The sequence below is a fragment of the Rhinolophus sinicus genome, chromosome 12, assembly GCF_057876585.1.
Source record: "Rhinolophus sinicus isolate RSI-liver-muscle chromosome 12, RSI-T2T, whole genome shotgun sequence".
Taxonomy (NCBI): Eukaryota; Metazoa; Chordata; class Mammalia; order Chiroptera; family Rhinolophidae; genus Rhinolophus; species Rhinolophus sinicus.
The window spans coordinates 16462269-16479942 of record NC_142512.1 but is presented as its reverse complement, the minus strand read 5'-3'; the positions used below and the strand labels follow the sequence as shown (position 1 = coordinate 16479942).

Here is a 17674-nt window from a genome sequence, read left to right as displayed (position 1 = left end):
CAGTCCCCTCTTGGGAAAGCTGAGGGTTGCTGCCCTTGACTCCCCGGGGCCTAGGTACAGCCAGGTGTCAGAGGTACCTGCTGTAGCCTCCCCCCAGGCTGGGGTTGGCAGGGGCCTAAAGCCCTGAGGCCCACTGAGTTCCCTGGCAGAGCAAGCAGAGGGGAGCTGGCCTGGCCCCACAACCACAAGGACACCACCCGCCTTTAGAAGTGGACACCATGCCCCTGGGAACTCACAGCCAAGGACCTGAGCCGTGGTTCACTCACCTGGCATAGCCTCCATCAGCCTGGAGACTTCTGGAGTCTGCCTGTGGTTGGTTCAGGCTTGCCACCCATCCCACCCCTTCCTGGCACGCTGCTGCAGCTCAGGAGCCCTCACCAACTAGATGTGTAGGGCGGCGGCGGTGGTGGTGGTGAGGGTGGGGGGGCGTGGCTCACAGGTAGCCTTGTTTGGACAGTTTTTTACAATCAGCTTGAATGACAGAACAGCAGGAGATGTCATCCGGCCCAGGGCATGTCCTGCCATGTACCAGGACGTGCCTCCGTCCCTCCTGGACCACCTCACCTGAAGCAGAGGGAAGCATCTCTGCTGTGCCCTCACTCACATCCCTTATCTAAATGGTCGTGAAGAGCCATATTAGGGCCATTGCCTTTGGCCTAATCCAGAAAAACTGTGCGCGTATCTTCCTGAGTTTATGGGTGACTATCTTGGCCACTTCCAGCCAAGGGAGCCACAGACCCTCCAGGATGCCCCAGGACTAACGGAGCATCACTGCTGGCTTATCCCCAACTTTCCCAGCCAGGCTGACCCCTGGATTAGGGTGGGGGTTCTTCTGGGCCCCTTCCACAGCAGAGGCACGCGGGGGCTCGGGTCCTTCACCTCTCCTTGGCTCTGCAGCACATTCCCCATGTTCATCTGCATTATCCTGAAAGCCATTCTGCTGTAGGAGGACACTTGGCATCCACCCCAGGACCAGGCTCCCACAGGCAAACGGGATCCATTTGCCTGCATCTCGTGCCAGCCCAGCAGTCACCAGATGGGATTAACCCAGAGACGAGGGTGAAACTGCTTAGCGTAAGAGGGTCCTGAAGGCTTGGCTAGCTGTGGGGGGCCAGCACCGGATAACTGCATATACAATGCTGCCCCAGAGTCCACAGCCATTGTGGGGTCAGGACGTGTCACGAACATCAGACGTGGGCTCTGCAGCTGGGAGGACCAGACAGCCCTTATCCTGGGAACCTGAAGTCTCGGTCCCAGCCTCAGAGTCTAGAGAATGACAGGTGGCAGGCAGCAGAGGTGTGCTTGGTAGAACACAGACTCCCATACCAAGGGGGCGAGGCCACTGCCCACACTGGCAGAGTCACCTCATGCCAGGAGATCATGGAGGGTGTACCCAGAAGGTGACCTGTGGGATGCACGGCCTTGCCCCTTGTCCAGCACGAGACCTGGCAGGCTGTGCAGAACTGAAGCCCCATAACTGCTGCTTCCTTTCCCAAGCACTGAGCACCCTGGGAGACTATGTCCTGACATCCTGTGTCCCATGTTTAGGCCCCGCCCCATCACAAGCGTGGCCCTCACCCTCTCACGGGCAGTTCACATCCAGCCCTGGCTTCAGGCTTTGGTGTGTGGCACCCATGCCAACATGCCCTGCCTCCTATGAAGTCTGTCTTAGGCCCCAGGAAGGACACCCACATCTCTAGGAACCATCCTCTTGGCCTGGCCCACCACCTTCAGGCTGACAGGGACTGGACTATGGATGGAATCCTCAGAGAAGTCCTCCAGGTCTGAATCCTGGGCCCCAGTGGCCCCAGTTAGTCCCTCCCCATGGCTGAGTTAGCCTCCACACCTCCTCCAAGAAGCCCTCCTTCCTGCCCCCTCTTGCCGGCACCCTCCAGGGGAGGTCCTGCAGTGCACCCTGGGCAGGCCGTGTTGGCCAATGGGCACTGGTCTCTCGGGAGCCCATTCACAAGCAGGGCCAGGGCTGGCTTCCTTTTCCATAGCCATGCCTGCTGCTAGCTCCAAAGTCTCCTGGATCCCAAATCTTACCTCTCCAGCTCCTTGGAATGCAAGCACCACCCTGCTCCCTCCCGGCCCTGTCTCCTTCTTCCTTGTGTCCTCTTGTGCCACCCCAATGATGGGGCTGGCATCCCAGGACCATCAAAGGCAGCTCCAGGTGGCAGTCAGAGGAGAAAGACTCAGGAAGCATGTGACAGAGCCCTGGACCCACCTCGAGCCAGCTCCAGAGCACATGGCCTTCCCCTAGATGACAGGAACAGCTGTCCTCCAGGCGACTGGGCACCTGCTGGGTCATCAGCGGTGGCCTCAGTTCTGCTTATTTCTGCCTCTGATGCTCCCGCCCACCTCCCCATCCCCGTCCCCATCCTCCCTGTCCTGCTCAGCCTCCAACCTTCCCATCTGCCATCTCCTTTCTTGTCTCCACTGTCCCTGAGGCATGTGCTGGGCACACATAACAAAGACTCCCCCCCCTGCGTCCTGTGAGGTAGGGGAGGCAGAAGACAGAAATGAGGAGCAGGGAAGGGACTTGCTCAAGGCCCCCGTAGGTGGCAGGCAGCACCATAGGCCTTTATGCCAAGTTCTGCCTCCCAATCTGGCTTCCATCCAACAAGCCCCGACCTAACCAGCTCGCCCTGCCGTTCTCTTATCTTTGCGTCCTCTAGTTTTAAAAAGTCCTGGGGCTGCGGGTTGGAGAGGAGGAATAATGAGAAGGCTGCTTACGAGGTGCTGCAGGAGGAGTACAGGAAGCTGGGCCCCTTCTCCTTCGCCGAGGTCAACGTCCTGCTCTGCTTCTTCCTGCTGGTCAGCCTGTGGTTCTCCCGGGACCCCGGCTTCATGCCTGGCTGGCTGTCGATCGCCTGGGCTGAGGGCGAGACACAGTAAGTCATTCCTTCTGCAGCACCCTCCACGGCAATGCTGGGTTCCGTAGTTGAGTTCTGGACTGCTCTGTTGGTTCCACGACTCATTTTTTTTCTCATGTTCGTGATGAAGCCCCAGGTGTATTCCTGTGGCCCCTCCTGCCTCAGCACAGGCTGTGAGAGGCAAGTGAGCTGTTCAGGGTCCTCCAGCGTTGGGGGCAAAGCCAGGCCAAGAATGGAGGTGCCTTGGTTTCCAGCCAGAATTCAATCTACTGCCTGACCTGTGTCTTTGGGGTTCCAGTTTTCATACCCAGCTAAGCCTTTTTCTTCACACAGGAGCATTTAGACACGGTACAGGTTTGTTGCATGACGGCCACTGCAGCTGAGCTGGCTCATCCTGTGTGCTCTCCCCCACCTAGATATGCCTCCGATGCCACTGTGGCCATCTTCGTGGCCATGCTGCTATTCATTGTGCCTTCGCAGAAGCCCAAGTTCAACTTTTGCAGCCAGACTGAGGAAGGTAAGGCTCCTGTCCTGGCCTCCCATTTATCAGGGTTGGGACCCTGGCGGCAAAGGCTCTCTGTGGGAGTCCCTGGGCTCAGGAGGGAGAAAGTCCCACCCTACTGAAGAGGGTTGGCGAGATTACAAAGTCTGGACGGAGGGGGTTATTCAAACCTTCCCTGGGTATTGCTGAGTGCAAAATCTCTTCTCTTTCACTTTTTAAAACCCTTGAAACCTTATTAATATTATAACTGGAACAGAAAAATATTTCCCATTTCCCAGAATGTCGTCAGTATTTCTGAGTTTCTCTCTCCCTCCTACACTTTATCAATATGCACATATAATATATGGCTGTAATCAAAACACACAATTTGAATCCTGTTACTTTGCTGTTTTTGTTTTCGTGTTTTTGCTTGGGGTTACAAAAATATTTCGTACTATTGCCGCAGTCTTCAAATTTATTGTTTCTAATAACAGCATTGTATTGCATCGCGGGACTAGAACCATTTTCCCTGTTATGGAACACTCTGGCTGCTTTTGAATTTTTCATGATTATAAATTAATGTATTCATGTGTATAGCTTTTTCTTGGAGGGTGTTTCTTCTTTGGGATAAGTTTCTAGGAGTGATGTTGCTGGGATGAAAAGAGTCTGTATGTCTTAATGGCTCTTAAATGTCTTGCCAAATTGCTTTTCAAGAAGATTATACCAATTTATAAGGCTACCTGGGGTGTGTAATAGCTTTACCACGTCTTCACCAGCAATGGGTGCAGTAATTATTGTAAATTTTAGCTAATTTACAGATATGAGATGGACTCATTGTCCTTACAGGCTTTAATTCCCCTTTGTTAGATCGCCTTTGCTTTCAAATGCTGCTCTGTGTATATGTGTGTTTTATTGTTTCTTTTCAGAAAGGAAAATTCCATTTTATCCCCCTGCACTGCTGAATTGGAAGGTGACTCAGGAGAAAGTTCCCTGGGGCATTGTGCTGCTACTGGGGGGCGGATTTGCTCTGGCCAAAGGATGTGAGGTAACTTCTCTAGCTGTGAGCTGCTCACAGGGTCCCCTTCTTTCACCAAGAGACGGCCAAAGAACCATGTCCCTCCAGCTCTGCAACCCTGGGCTGGTTCCACTAACTGTACATTTCTTGAGGACAGGGGCTTTGTCTTGTCATGTATTATATGAATAGAAACTCTGCACCACAAGTAGTGCCTGGAATAGAGAAAGTACTCTGAGTGACTGCAGAAATGAGTGAATTTAAGTGACCTTGGTTAGCCAAGATAGGCAGAGGACACTGTGAGGTCTCCTTTGGGATTTGGTAATAAGGATCTTTGCTCTGATTTAGTCTAGGGAAATCTTTCTTTCAAGGCCTTGTGAATATTTTCACCATTACCTTTGTTTGGTTCTCCTACTTGCTGAATTCTTTGTTGATATGGTTGCCATTTAAAATTTTTTCTCTAGCAAAGTATATAGCAGTATAGAAGGGGAGGAACAGGCTTTTGTGGGAAAACACCCCAAAATGTAACTTTCTTACCTCCCCGCTTTCCCTGATAGGGAATGAGCCACAGGGAGGGATGAGCCAGCTGGATGCTGCTATCCTCCACCCATCCATTTGTCCATCTGTGTGTCCATCCATCTGTCCATCTGTCCATCCATCCAGGAATAGAGTGTAATTGATAGGTCTATCTTGTCACTGCTGTTTCCTCAGCATCTAAGACAGAACCTGGTGCTTGGTGGGTGTGTAAATATTTTGTGGGTGAACAAATCCATCCAGCTCGTCACTTTTCCATCCAGTCACTCATTCATTCATCAAAGATTTCTGTTATGTCCACGTTAGGCCACGCACGGGAATGACAGAGGAGACTGAAATATAGTCCCTGTTCTCGAGGACTTCACAGTCAGGAGAGGGGGACATATATAGAAGAGCATTTCAGGAAGAAGTGACACATGAGTAAAGGAGTAAGTGTGTGGTGTAGAGCTGAAGGACAAATGAGGCAGGTGAGGCTAAGAGAAGCAACTTCACACAGGGTCTGGAATTCAAGAGAGGGAGTATGGACCTTATTCTGAAGGCAGTGGGCAGCCACGGAAGAGTTGAGGCCCGAGCGTGACTTGGTCAGACCTGCACTTGGGGAATATCACTCTGATGTCTGGAGTGGAGGCATGGGCAGCGCAGTAGTTGAGGGAGACTCCGTAGATGCTCTACACCCTTCATCTCACTCCATCTCAGAACACTGGACTCCAGGAACCATTCTCTCCTTGAAACTCCCTCCTCCTTTGGCTCCCAAGACACCATTCTCTCCTGGTTTCCTTTTAACTCTGACTGTTCCTGTTCAGCCTCCTGTGCTGACTTTTCCTCCATTCTCCCTTAAATATGTGTGTTCCCCAAGCCTCTGTTCTTGGCCTCTTCTCTGTTTACTTTTCACTCTCTTCCTGGATGGACAATCTCTTCTCAGCGCAAAGCACCAAATCCAGATTCCCAATTTCTGGCTCAAATCACTCTCCTGAGCTTCTAGAACTGTGGGAGACGGAGAGGAGACAATGGACATGAGATGTTTGGGGTGACTGATTGGATGGAAGGAATGAGGGGGGCAGAGGCCCCCAGGGTGACTCCAGTTTTCTAGGTTGGATAGCAGGTAGATGACGAGTCGATTCACTAAGCTGGGGAGCACAGGGAGAGCAGTAGCTTCTGGGCTAGAGAGGAGGAATGCAGGTTGGGGTACGCTGAATCTGACGTGCTCACAGGACACCTGGATGGAAATTTCTAGAAGGAATATGGATGTTTAAATCTGGATAGTAGACCAGCTGGGCTTGAAATACAGATTTAGGAGACAGTAGAGTGAGGATGGAGATTGAAATTGCAGGCATAGATGAGATCACCTATGGCAAGTGTGCAGAGAATCGGAAGTGGGGGATGGGCTGAGCGCCCTGGAGAAAGAGGAGGGTCTCTTCTGGCCCTGGAGGAACTGTAACCTAGTTGCCCTGTGATTGCCCTCCTGGTGCTTCCCAGGTCTCGGGGCTGTCCGAATGGATGGGGAAGCAGATGGAGCCCTTGCACGCTGTGCCCCCAGCAGCTATCACCTTGATCTTGTCCTTGCTTGTTGCTGTGTTCACTGAGTGCACAAGCAACGTGGCCACCACCACCCTGTTCCTGCCCATCTTTGCGTCCATGGTAAGTAACACTGCCGGGGGCAGCTCTTAGTGCCCATTTCAGAGGAAGCTGTTAACCTGCACCTGTGTTGTAGGTCACTAGAGTGGCAGTGAAATCAGGGACCAGAGCCTGACCAGGCTTTGGGGACCTCAGTCTCGCCCTGGCTTTGATAGGATGTGTGGGCTCTTGATGACCCTGGGCCTGCTCTCAGTGCTTTGCTTGTTCTTCTTTGTATCCTCTGTGCTAGCCAAAGCACTAGGCATGAATCAGGTGCTCAAAATTTATTTATAAATGTAACTGACCATTTCTCCAGGTGGGGAGACAGGATTTGCATCAAGGAGGGTGGACCAATGCCATGGGAGAATGATAGAGGGTCTCTGAATATGTAGCACTGGTGTGCAGAGATGGGGACACCACTGGCTGGGACCCACCAGGAAGAGGTCTTGGGGAAGGTGGGGCTTGGGAATGGTCATGGGGAGAGGATGCCTGGGAAGATGGAGAGCCCAAGGAAAGGAAATGGGGGGCATGACTGGAAACTCCCAGAAGCCTTGGGCGGTGAGCCCAGGGATCAGGAATGAGTGTGAGCTGAGTCCAGAAGGCTGGTGGGTTGTGGAGGAGGGGGGATGCTGAGTGCCAGGCTAGAGAGTTTGGTTCTATGGGCAAGCGTGCTTTTGAGTTGGGACTGAGAAGAAAGCAGAGCTTATTGGAAAATCAGCTGTGATCTTTTCTTGCATTTCCTTCTGCCATTCATCACATGGGAACACTGACCTCAGGGTGGTACAGGAAGAGCCCTGGGTTTGGAGTCAGAAGACCTGAGGTCAAGTTGTGGGATCCTCGAACGTGTCACCTAAGTTCTTTGCTCCTACACTTGTGCTGAGGGTCGAGTAAGATGAGGGTGATGAAAATCCTCTGTATACTGCAAAATGAGCCTGGGAGAGGTTGTGGTTGTCTCTCTGGAGTTAGGAAACAGACTTACTAAGGCCTGAACACAGTGTTGTCGTTTGTAAATTTCCATTTGGCTGCCCGGGTATCCACGTGTTTACAAAGCAAACCCACTGGTTTCTCCTTCTAGTCCAAGAGAAGATGAAAAGTGTTAGAAATAGTAAGGTGCCCATCTCCCCCTCCCCTAAGCAGGCTGCCCAATCAGATGCAGCATGGAACATCTTTTGATGCTGGGCGTGTGGTGAGTCCTTTCCCCACCCCCAGCAAAGGTCTGGCTTTGTCACCTTTAGTCCCAGCAGTGAGCCCTGAGGGCTCCAACCAGAGAAATGGAGGTCTTAACTCAAGAGGGTGGCCAGGCCCTTTGAAAACAAGCTTTTCTAGAACCAGAAGCCCCAAATAAGATTCCTCAGTTACCTCCAAGCCCACTCACATTCCGGCCTCAGCACCCACCTGTGAGAAAAGGAAAGGTAGTGACCTTCCCAGCTGCATCCCAGAGCCACATGGCGTGCATACACCATGTACACCTAAGGCCAGGACAAATGGGGAACCAGGAAATAGATAGGCTCCTGCCTAGCACTTTGCACCCAGAGGGAGTGTAACTGGGTACAAACTCCGCTCCCCCAATCTACTACCCCTCTGACATCGTATCTCTATTACAATTCAATTGACTCTATTCCCTATGCTGTACTCCACATCCTGTGACTATATGTATATTAAAGTATAGTTGACATTCATTGTTATTCAGCTTCAGCTTCAGGTGTACACTGCAGTGGTCAGGCATCTACACTGTCCCTGAAGTGGTCTTTATAACAAGACAAGTGCCCATCAGATACCCTACAAGCCTTTTAAAAGACCTATTTACCCACAGGAACCGTTACCTAAAACCTGCTCATATCCTATGACTCAGCAATTTCACGGCTGCAAATATGTCTTGGGACATCATCAGAGATGCCTACAAGCATATACAGTTGACACTTGAACAACACGGGGGTTCGGGGCACAGACCCCTCGCACTGTCGAAAACCCCCGAATAACTTTGACTCCCCCAGAACTTAACTACGGTCCCGCAGTCCCTGGGGGTTGGTTCCAGGACCTGCCTTGGATACCAAAATCCACAGACGCTCAAGTCCCTTATAGAAAATGGCACAGAACAATGCAGACAGTTGGCTCTCTTCATCCACGGATTCCCAACTGTGGCTGGAAAAAGGGTTTCAATCCATGGTTGGTTGAATCTGCAGGTGGGAAACCTGGGGATATGTAGGGACCGACTGTATGTTTATTAAAAAAAAGTCTGGGTATAAGTGGACCCGCACCGGTCAAACCTGTGTTATCCAATGGCCAACTGTATTATAAAGATGGACATTAAAGAATTATTTAGTATAAAATATTTCTATACTATCAAGCCATTTTTTAAAAAATCAGTTCTGAAGAACGTTTAATAAAATGGGAACCTGTATCATTTTTTAAAGTTGAAAATGTAATACATACACATGGCTTAAAATGTCTAATACCAAAGAGTATAGGTCTTAACCCTCTAGAATCCTCCCTAGAGACGTCTGTTATTAATTTTTTAGGTGTCTTTCTGGATGTATTTTTCACACACACACACACACACACACACACACACTCTTTTTAAACAAATAATATTAGTCTGTGGTCCTGTTCTGCCTCTTAAATTTTTTAGAAATCTAACTATACATCTTGGAGCTCTTTCCATGATAGCACATAAATCCTACTCAATTCTTGTTTCCGGCTACCAACTATTCCATTGTTTGCATACACGTATTTTATTTAACCATTCTGCTGTTGATGGCCATGTAGTCTGTTTCCTGTGTGTTTTGCTGTTATAATGTCGCCGTGAACATCTTTGCATATATGTCTGCCCTCATGTGCATGTAGAACTGCATGCTAGATTATTAATTTTGATAGATATCGACAGACAGTATGAATTACATCATTCATTCAACACATATTTAATGAGTGTCTGTATACTCTGTGCTAGGTGCCGTTACATGTGGCTGAATTTTAAGCTGTAGAGTAAAAAGGTGGATCCCAAATTCCATGTTTAAAATTATCCCAAACGTGTACATAAAAACGTGCACACATAGAAGCATCCGTAGGTGAGAATACATGGTCCCTCCCCTCTAGGCTCTCGGTCTGTGACAGGACGGAGAGATGTGTGCACACGAGGGCTGCAGGAACACCGGGAGATTCATTGCAGTCTAAGTGGCCAGCATGGTCTGTGGCACATAGTAGGTGCCCAAGAAATAGATGTTGAATGAATTAGGGGGTTTAGAAAGGCCCCTTGGAGAGAGGGCTCTGAACTCAGCCCCGGGTCCAGCCGCGTTATCCCCCAGAGGCATGGCAAAAGGTAGAAGACCCTGAAGGACAAAGGCACAGAGGTGGGAACGTGCACAGTGCATTAGAGGAATGCTTTTCAGAATAATGGTCCCTGGGAGCTTTTGTTTTCCGTATCTGTGACGCTGACGCTGCAGTGCTGTGTTTTCCCCCAGTCACGCTCCATTGGCCTCAATCCGCTGTACGTCATGCTCCCCTGTACCCTGAGTGCGTCCTTTGCCTTCATGCTGCCCGTGGCCACCCCACCTAACGCCATCGTGTTTGCCTATGGACACCTCAAGGTTTCTGACATGGTAACGCAGCCGCTTTTATTTGCTCCTATCAGCTTTGATGCTTTTGCCATGAGGGATGCCCCGTTTATTAATGACGTGTGAAGTCATACGATTTGGGAATACCACCGAACATCCGAATCTATCCTCATTATTTGCACTTAGATGCAGCTTTTCTTCTTTTTTGAAATGATCTCAAATTTCATACTGCTCTGTCTCCCAAAGCTGAGAGGTGGGTAATAGGATCTCCCAGCTGGAGGTGCCTGAGTAGTCAGCAGGGGAGCTCTCGCTGAGCCTTTGGGAGGGGTGACAGTGGGGGTCCCAGATGGCCAAGAGGAACTTCACAAACTAGCAAGAACCTGTGATATGATCAGGAGGGGCAAGGCTGAGATGTGCATGGGGTCGGTGGATGTGTGGGGGTGCTAATGACAGCCAAAGAGATTGACAGAGGCATCTGCAGACATAGAAGCAGGGAGGGGAAGAGAGGGACCACCGCCTGGGAACAGAAGATGCCTCTTCAGTTCTGCTTTGCTTTGTCGCCTCTGACAGGAGAAGGAGAGCAGATTTGCAGCTCTGGGAGGGGGAGAAGCAAATGCATGAGCAGGGCAGGCCAGAAATGAAGGTCCCTACCTCAGCCCAATCAGGTGTCAGTTATCTCAGAGCCTCTGCTGGGTATCTCTGGGACTGCATGGAACATTCTCACAAGGAGGGTGGATCCCGGACTGCAAACTCAATTCCAACAGGAATGGTTAACGAGCATGAGGAGGCATCAGAAAGAGCCAGAGGAAGTTCTTGGGAAGCCAGTAGGTGCTGGTGGGGCGGTAAAGGTGCTGGGTGAGCCCAGGGCCTAGAGTCAGACCCAGGCTCCCCCAGTAACTCCCCGAATGGCGGGTGGGAGTAGGTTTGCCTCACATTGCCTCCCCTCCTGGAAGCCAATTTTCCAAATGCTCAAGGGGGAACAGAGAACCCATCCCATCATCTGCCTGTTTCCCAGGGATGCTTTGAGCACTGGTGATACTTACTGGGCATGAAGTTGCCCAGGGACAGGAGGCCCAGCAAACTAGCGTTTTCTCCTTCTCTGTGCACACTAATTCCCAGTGTCCCATTCACCTTGGTTCTGACAGCCCGGCTAACCAAGGATGCATGCTGACTCTGGCCCTCTGTTTTTCCAGGTGAAAACAGGACTAATGATGAACGTAATTGGAGTCTTCTGTGTATTTCTGGCAGTCAACACTTGGGGACGGGTCATATTTGATTTGGATCATTTCCCGGACTGGGCAAATGTGACACATATTGAGACTTAGAAGAGCCACGAGACCACAACACAGCCCTGCCCTCCTGAGGATTCCCGAACCTTCTGGCACACCTTATAGCAGAGCTTTGGGGTTCATACCCCAAAGTGACACAATGATGCCCACACCCCACAGAGACCCAGGCCCAGGTCACAGCTGGGGTTGGGCAGCTGGAGGGCAGGCTTGGAAGTGAAGGGAGCTTCCCAAGAGGCTGCTGGCATCCACCTTTCCCAGGGGCCTGCCATCATCTCTGGGACAGGCAGGCTGCAGAAGTCTCCTGCCCCACTCAGCCTCAGACTGGCCCCACACTGGGCTCCAGTATCCACTTGCTTAGTTCCAGCGTCATCTAAATGGGAATCAGATCCCACCTTGAGAGGTGAGAAAACTACCTTCCAGAGCCCATGCCTCTTGTTGCCGATTTGAGGCTGCCTCGGATCACTCCTGTCACTTGGAAGGGACAACTCAGCCCCGGGACAGAACATCTGGTGCTGGGCAGCTTCCCACTGCTGGAGTAAGGGTGGGAATCAGAGCCTCCTGGAACCACGAGGAGTAAGTGCCACCACCAAAGGATGAGGGATTTGAGTTGGCGACTTACGGACAACATCACCCACAGCTCACCATGGGCGAAACTGCTCCCCTCTTTACCTTGCTCCCTTTTCACTGACAGTTTAGATCCCTTTCCCATCTTTCCAGTGCACCTCCTTCAACTCCTAGGGCCCTTTGTTGTCTGGGCCAACATTCGCTGGGATCCCCTGGCTTGGGCCCTCTGGCACCCTCTTTTCTCCCAGGCAGGTGAGTTGGCTCTTCTGGAAGATGCTTTGCCTGCCTCCCCACAAAGCTGGGATCACACTCCAAGTATGGGCAGCGATGGCTCCTTTGGGGCCTCAGGGGTATCTCGGTCCTCCCTCCCTTACCTGTAGGCCCAGAGGAGACACAGCAGTTAATCACCAAGAGCAGGGCCCCTTCAGAGTTATTCTGTCCTGCCAGAGTTCTAGCTCCCCCAGGGAAAGCCTTCCCTTTGCTGACTGGCTTTCACAGTCATGCTGGGTGGTGACAGCGTTGTTGAGAAGGAGCAGTGCTTGGTGGTCCCTGAGCTAATAGCCCCTGCCCATGAGTGAATCTACCTGAAGTGCTGAAGCAAAGACCCCAGAGTGGCTGTGGGAACCCTCAGAACCCCTAGGAGAGAGACATCAGCAACACCTACGCCTTTGCCCACCAACTCCATTTTCTTTTTGTGGTGCTCTGGAAGACAGGCAGCAGCAGATACATGGGGTCCATGGATGACATTTTTCAGGGCAGGGGAAAGTATGGGAACCGAAGGGAATCCCCTCAAGGAGCGAGTGTATACCTGGCTCTCCGGGTGGGAGGATCCTTGACTGCCCCGTTTACTTCCCATGGAAAGTTGCACTGTGCTGTCTCCGGCTTTCTGGGGTGGGGGCAGGGGCAGGCAGATGAATGAGCACTCACTCACTGGCCACCTCCTATGTGCCAAGCCTCTCTGTACCTGGTGCATCCACTACTTATCTCATTTGACTTTCTCAGCAGCCCCGTGAGATAGGCGGGTGTTATTATCCTTCTCTGTCTTTCGAGAATACTGAGGCTAGAGGCCAAGTCATGTGTCCCAAATCACATATCGTGTGAGTGGCACTTAGGGTTGCAATCCAGATTTTTGGCCTGCATGTCCACTGCTCCTTCCTCATTAAGGGTCTTGGCCTTATAGCACCTATAGGGAAAAGTGAGTGGCCAAGAGAAGGTCCGCCCAAGGCCCTTCCTGCTCAGGGAAATTGTTAAACAAGAGCCCCTTTTTGCTGCCTCCTTTGAGATGGGCTCAGGATAATGTTGGAGCAGACAGGGCTGATGTGTGCCTGAAGAAGCAAAGCGTTTGGTTGGAGACAGAAGTACGGAAATGGCTCCCGATACCAACATAACACTGATGCACCCCCTCTATCACAGCTCTTCACACTGCAGCTGTGGAGGTGTGTGCCACAGCCATCTGAGGGCGCCCCAAGGATTTGCACTGCCTGCTGGGTCCGGTGCCAGTGCTAGGACTGACCCAGAGCAGGACACTGTAAGTGTGGTTGCTAAATAAAGAAGTGATCGGCGTGGTCAATTAGATGTACACCTGGTGGTAGTGGGCAAGGTCAGTGAAGGTCATCCAAGGTGGGCATTGAAAGATGAGTAGGTCTGGCCAGGCTGATGAAGGAGGATGTAATGGGCAGAGGACTCTTCCAGACTCCATGGGGTTGAGGGCTGACAAGAAAGCTGGGTGGGGGCTTCCGGGGAGCACATGCCACAGTTGAGGAGGCTGAGCAAAGGCTGTTACTATACAACTTCTCTTGAAGTCAGCTGGAGTTGCACTAACATTTATGGCCAGTGCCAGTCAGGGTTGCTTTTAGCTGCAAGTAAGAGAAAAGCCAGCAAACAGTAGTTTAAATCATAAGGACAGTTAATGTCTACTTAACAAGAAGTCTGGAAGTAGACAGCTGCTGGCTTTGGTCCACCTCTCTCTCAGGCCATCAAGAACTTGGGCTCTACCATCTACTCTGCCATCCTGAGGGTATCTTGCCTTTCTCTACTCTCATGCCTGGCCCTCGTACTGCATATGCATCTACATTGAAGGCAGGAAGAAAGCAGTGTGGGGTGGAGTGCGGGCTTGATGGTGCCTGCTTCAGCTTTCCCTTTTATTAGGAAAGCAAAAGCTTTCCCAGAAGCCCCTACAGACTTCCCTTTATGTCTCATTGGCCAGAACTAGATCATACACCTACCTTTAGGCCAATCATGAACAAAGGGCAATTGGAATGCTATTGGAATACCATGAGACCAATTAGGACCCATCTCCTGGGTTTGGGGAATTGGCCTGTGTTTTCTGAAAGGAAGAGATTTCCACCCACTACAAAACATGGGTTCTGGCAGGAAAAAAGAGAGGGGAGCTATTGGGTAGGTGATGAACCGGGTCTAGTGTGATGACCCTCTCAGAGGGCTGCCCTTACGCCAGTCTGCTTGAGGGGCTATGTGTCCATGGAATTCAGTAGAAATAGGTTTATAGGTAGGAAGAGACTACATGGTTGTCTGGTCAAGGGCTCAGTTCTGCTTCCACTTCTCCTTCCAGGAGACCCACTGGATTGGGAGGCTAAAGTCTGAGTCCTGACATCTGACACTGAACAAGTCAGTCCGCTTTCTTGCCCTCAGTTTCCATTAGGAAGGGGCTGGACTAGAGGATCTCTAAGGGCCTGGCCCAGAGTCGTGGATCCTCTTATCCCACCTGTTCCTTCATCTACTTGCGTCAGATGCAGCCCCGTCCGTCTCCCACCCCCGCCCCCATTCTCCATGCTGTCTCATCTTGAGTCTATTACACAGCCTATACCCGTTCCCATCTGGGTCTCAGATCTTTTCCCCATCTGTATTTTGCCTCTTGCGTTTTGTAAAGAGGTCCTACTCAAGACCCCTGAGTCCTCTCTTAGTATCTAGAGCAGACATCTGGGCCTGAGGTTAGCTGAACACGTAATCTTGACCAGGACTGCTCTCTCAACTGTTTTGCCAAGGATTTAGGACTCCATAAGGATTCTATGCGTTCCAAAAGTCAGGCCCCCAGGGTTCCTTACCCTCTGACCCCAGAACTGGGACCCTGAGCTGAGAACTTCCTCAGGGAAAGGCCTGGGGCTCCTTCTCTGATAGGACCCGTGAACAAGGCATCTCCTGGGACACGTGAAGTCCTCGCTCCTCCCCACCATCTCTTGAACACTAACAGAAATAATGGCGAGTGAGGCTTTTGCTCTGGACTCCAAGTGGGGAATCATGTCAGTAGCACAAGTCCATTCTCAAAATAAGTACCTTCTTGGTTAAGGCCCTTGATGGCATGCTCTTGTTTGTGGAAATAAAGACCAAATGCTGGATTGTTTGGTTAAAAACTATACCTGGCAGTCCTATTCTTAGATCAGAACTCCTTTTTCCAGGGACTCTCTCCCCCTCACAGCCTCTGAAAAGCTTTGTCTCCCAACCCACCAGGGAAGCTTCCTTTCACATTAAAAAAATAAAAAATAAAAAAGAAATCCATCAAGATAAACTGTCCACACCATGGGACCAGTTTTTACATTCCTTAACAGAAAGCTTATCGTTTCAGGTTGGAATCCTTGTAATCAGATATTCTGTTTCTTCCCAGTGGTGTCCTGAGCCCAGGCTCAGGTTCTTACTTCCCTGCCCTAGGAACGTCTTCCAGGCACTTCCCTGATCTGCTTGTCCAAACACCCACTTCTGTCCTCAGAGATGCAGGCCACCCACTGCTGGCAGTTTGAGAGCAGCGTTTATGTCCCTGCTTCCAGCTGTCAAGGGTAGAGAAATACTAAAATTCAATCTCAGGGAACCCTATTATCTAATCAAGAAATTTTAACTACTTTTTATATTAAAAAAATAATATGAACACAGTAAAAGAAATTCCAACAATACAAAAAAGTATTGAGACGTGTCCCTCCCACTTAAGACGTAAGGCCTCCATCCCCTTCCAGAAAGACAAGTACTGTCAACAGTTCCTTACGTGTCTTTCCAGATATTACATATATACGATCTTATGTGATAGATGCATGTCCTCTTTCTTACATATGGGAGCATACTATACACATTTTCTGTCCTTGTTTTCACCCCCACCCCAGCCTTCACACCCCTGCTAAAGTTATTCGGAAATCATTCCATTTCAAGACAGGACAAATTAAATTTGATTAGGGTGGGTTTTTTGTTTTATTTTTGTTTTTCTCATTCAATAGTTAATTTTGTTTTTAAATTGAGGTAATACTAAATTCAATGAATAGCATAGATTTTAAGTGTACAATTCAATAACTTCGAACTGTCTACACTGTGTCAGCAATACCCCACTTCCATCTCTTTCCCCCTGGAAGTTCTCCTGCCCGTTCAAGTAACCTGTACCTTCTCTAGGCAGCCACTGTTCTGATTTCTGTCACCATGGATGAGTTTGGTCTGTTAAACTTTATATAAATGGAATCCTACAGTATTTACTCTTCTGTGTCTGATTTATTTGGCTTTAACAAAATGCTTTTGAAATACATTCCTGTTGTGGGTATCCATGCATTCCTTTTATTATTGTTGCTAAGGAGTGTTCCATTGTATGAATATGCCACAATTCATTTACTCTCCTTTGACAGACATTTGGGTTGTTCCAGTTTGGGGCCATTATGAATAAAGCTGTTATAAAGTTCTGTTTTTGTGGACATATGTTTTCATTTTTCTTGAATGTATGCCTAGGAGTAAGCCTCAGTCTTTTTAAGAGCTGCATGGCATTTCACTGTAAGTGTATACAGTATAATAAGCAAGTGCCCTATTGATGGACATTTAGGTTGTTTCCAGTCTTTTGCTAATACTGTAATAAACACGCCTGTACTTAAATCTTTGTGCACCTATGTGACGAGAATACTTTCTTGGAATGGCATGCTGGATCAGGGGTATGTGTATTTAAATATGGGACAGATATTGCCAAATTGCTTTTCAAAGAGGCAATGCCAATATGTAGTCTCAAGAGCTGTGCATGAGACCTTACTCTCACACACCCCTAACAACTCTGCGTAATCAAATTTCTTAATCTTTGCTGATCTGATAGTTGAAAAATGCTATCTCATGATTTTCATTTTCATTAAATTGCAAAGAACATCGAACATTTCCCCACATATTTATAATCCACTTGTGTATCTCTTTTTGTAAACTCCCTGTCTTTTTCTCATTTTTTGAGATGTTTTTAAAGGCCTTTTCTTATTTGTTTGTACTGACTCTTTATATATTAAGGGAATTAGTCATTTATAGTATATGTTAAGATCTGGTGAAGCTAGTTACTGTTTACTCTTTTTAATATTTCCTCCGAGCTATTCTCACATATTTTTCCATAAGAATTTCTGAATCAGCTTCTCTAGATTCAAGAAAAACCTGGGTGGCATTTACCTCTCTGGCCAGCTCTCCTACTACTGTTTGCTACTGTTTTCTTCTCTCCCAGATTTCTTGACCTCAGCATTATTGGCAACTGGACCAAATAATTCTTTGTTGTAGGGAGCTGTTTGTTGCACTGTGGGATATTCAGCAGCATCTTGACTTCTAGTCACCAGATGCCAATGGCGTCCCCCCACCCCCAGTTGTGACAATGAAAGATGTCTCTAGGCATTGCCACATGTCTGAGAAACCATGGACTCACTCTCATCTTGTGACACTGCTCTCCTTAATGTTCCTAGAGCAGGCAAAGGACACTCCTGCTCCCTCATCTCCTTTAAATCCCTGCTCGAATGTTACTTCTCAGCCTG

The 17674-nt window shown here is 49.5% G+C and overlaps 1 protein-coding gene across 7 annotated transcripts in view; it reads left to right on the top strand.

Annotated features, from left to right (window-relative positions):
- Positions 1–16588, top strand: part of SLC13A5 (solute carrier family 13 member 5) — a 29371-nt gene extending 12783 nt beyond the window's left edge. For 5 of the 7 annotated variants that reach the window (XM_019743826.3, XM_074320657.2, XM_019743828.3 and 2 more), the window contains 6 exons: positions 2679–2894; positions 3293–3393; positions 4284–4402; positions 6380–6541; positions 9976–10113; positions 11262–16588. In XM_019743826.3, the coding sequence (XP_019599385.1) occupies positions 2679–2894; positions 3293–3393; positions 4284–4402; positions 6380–6541; positions 9976–10113; positions 11262–11393 (868 nt within the window). In that variant the 3' untranslated portion in view covers positions 11394–16588. The remainder of the gene's footprint in view (positions 1–2678; positions 2895–3292; positions 3394–4283; positions 4403–6379; positions 6542–9975; positions 10114–11261) is intronic. The other 2 variants (XM_074320660.2, XM_019743829.3) reach the window with 1 other exon arrangement.
- Positions 16589–17674: the final 1086 nt, after the last annotated feature.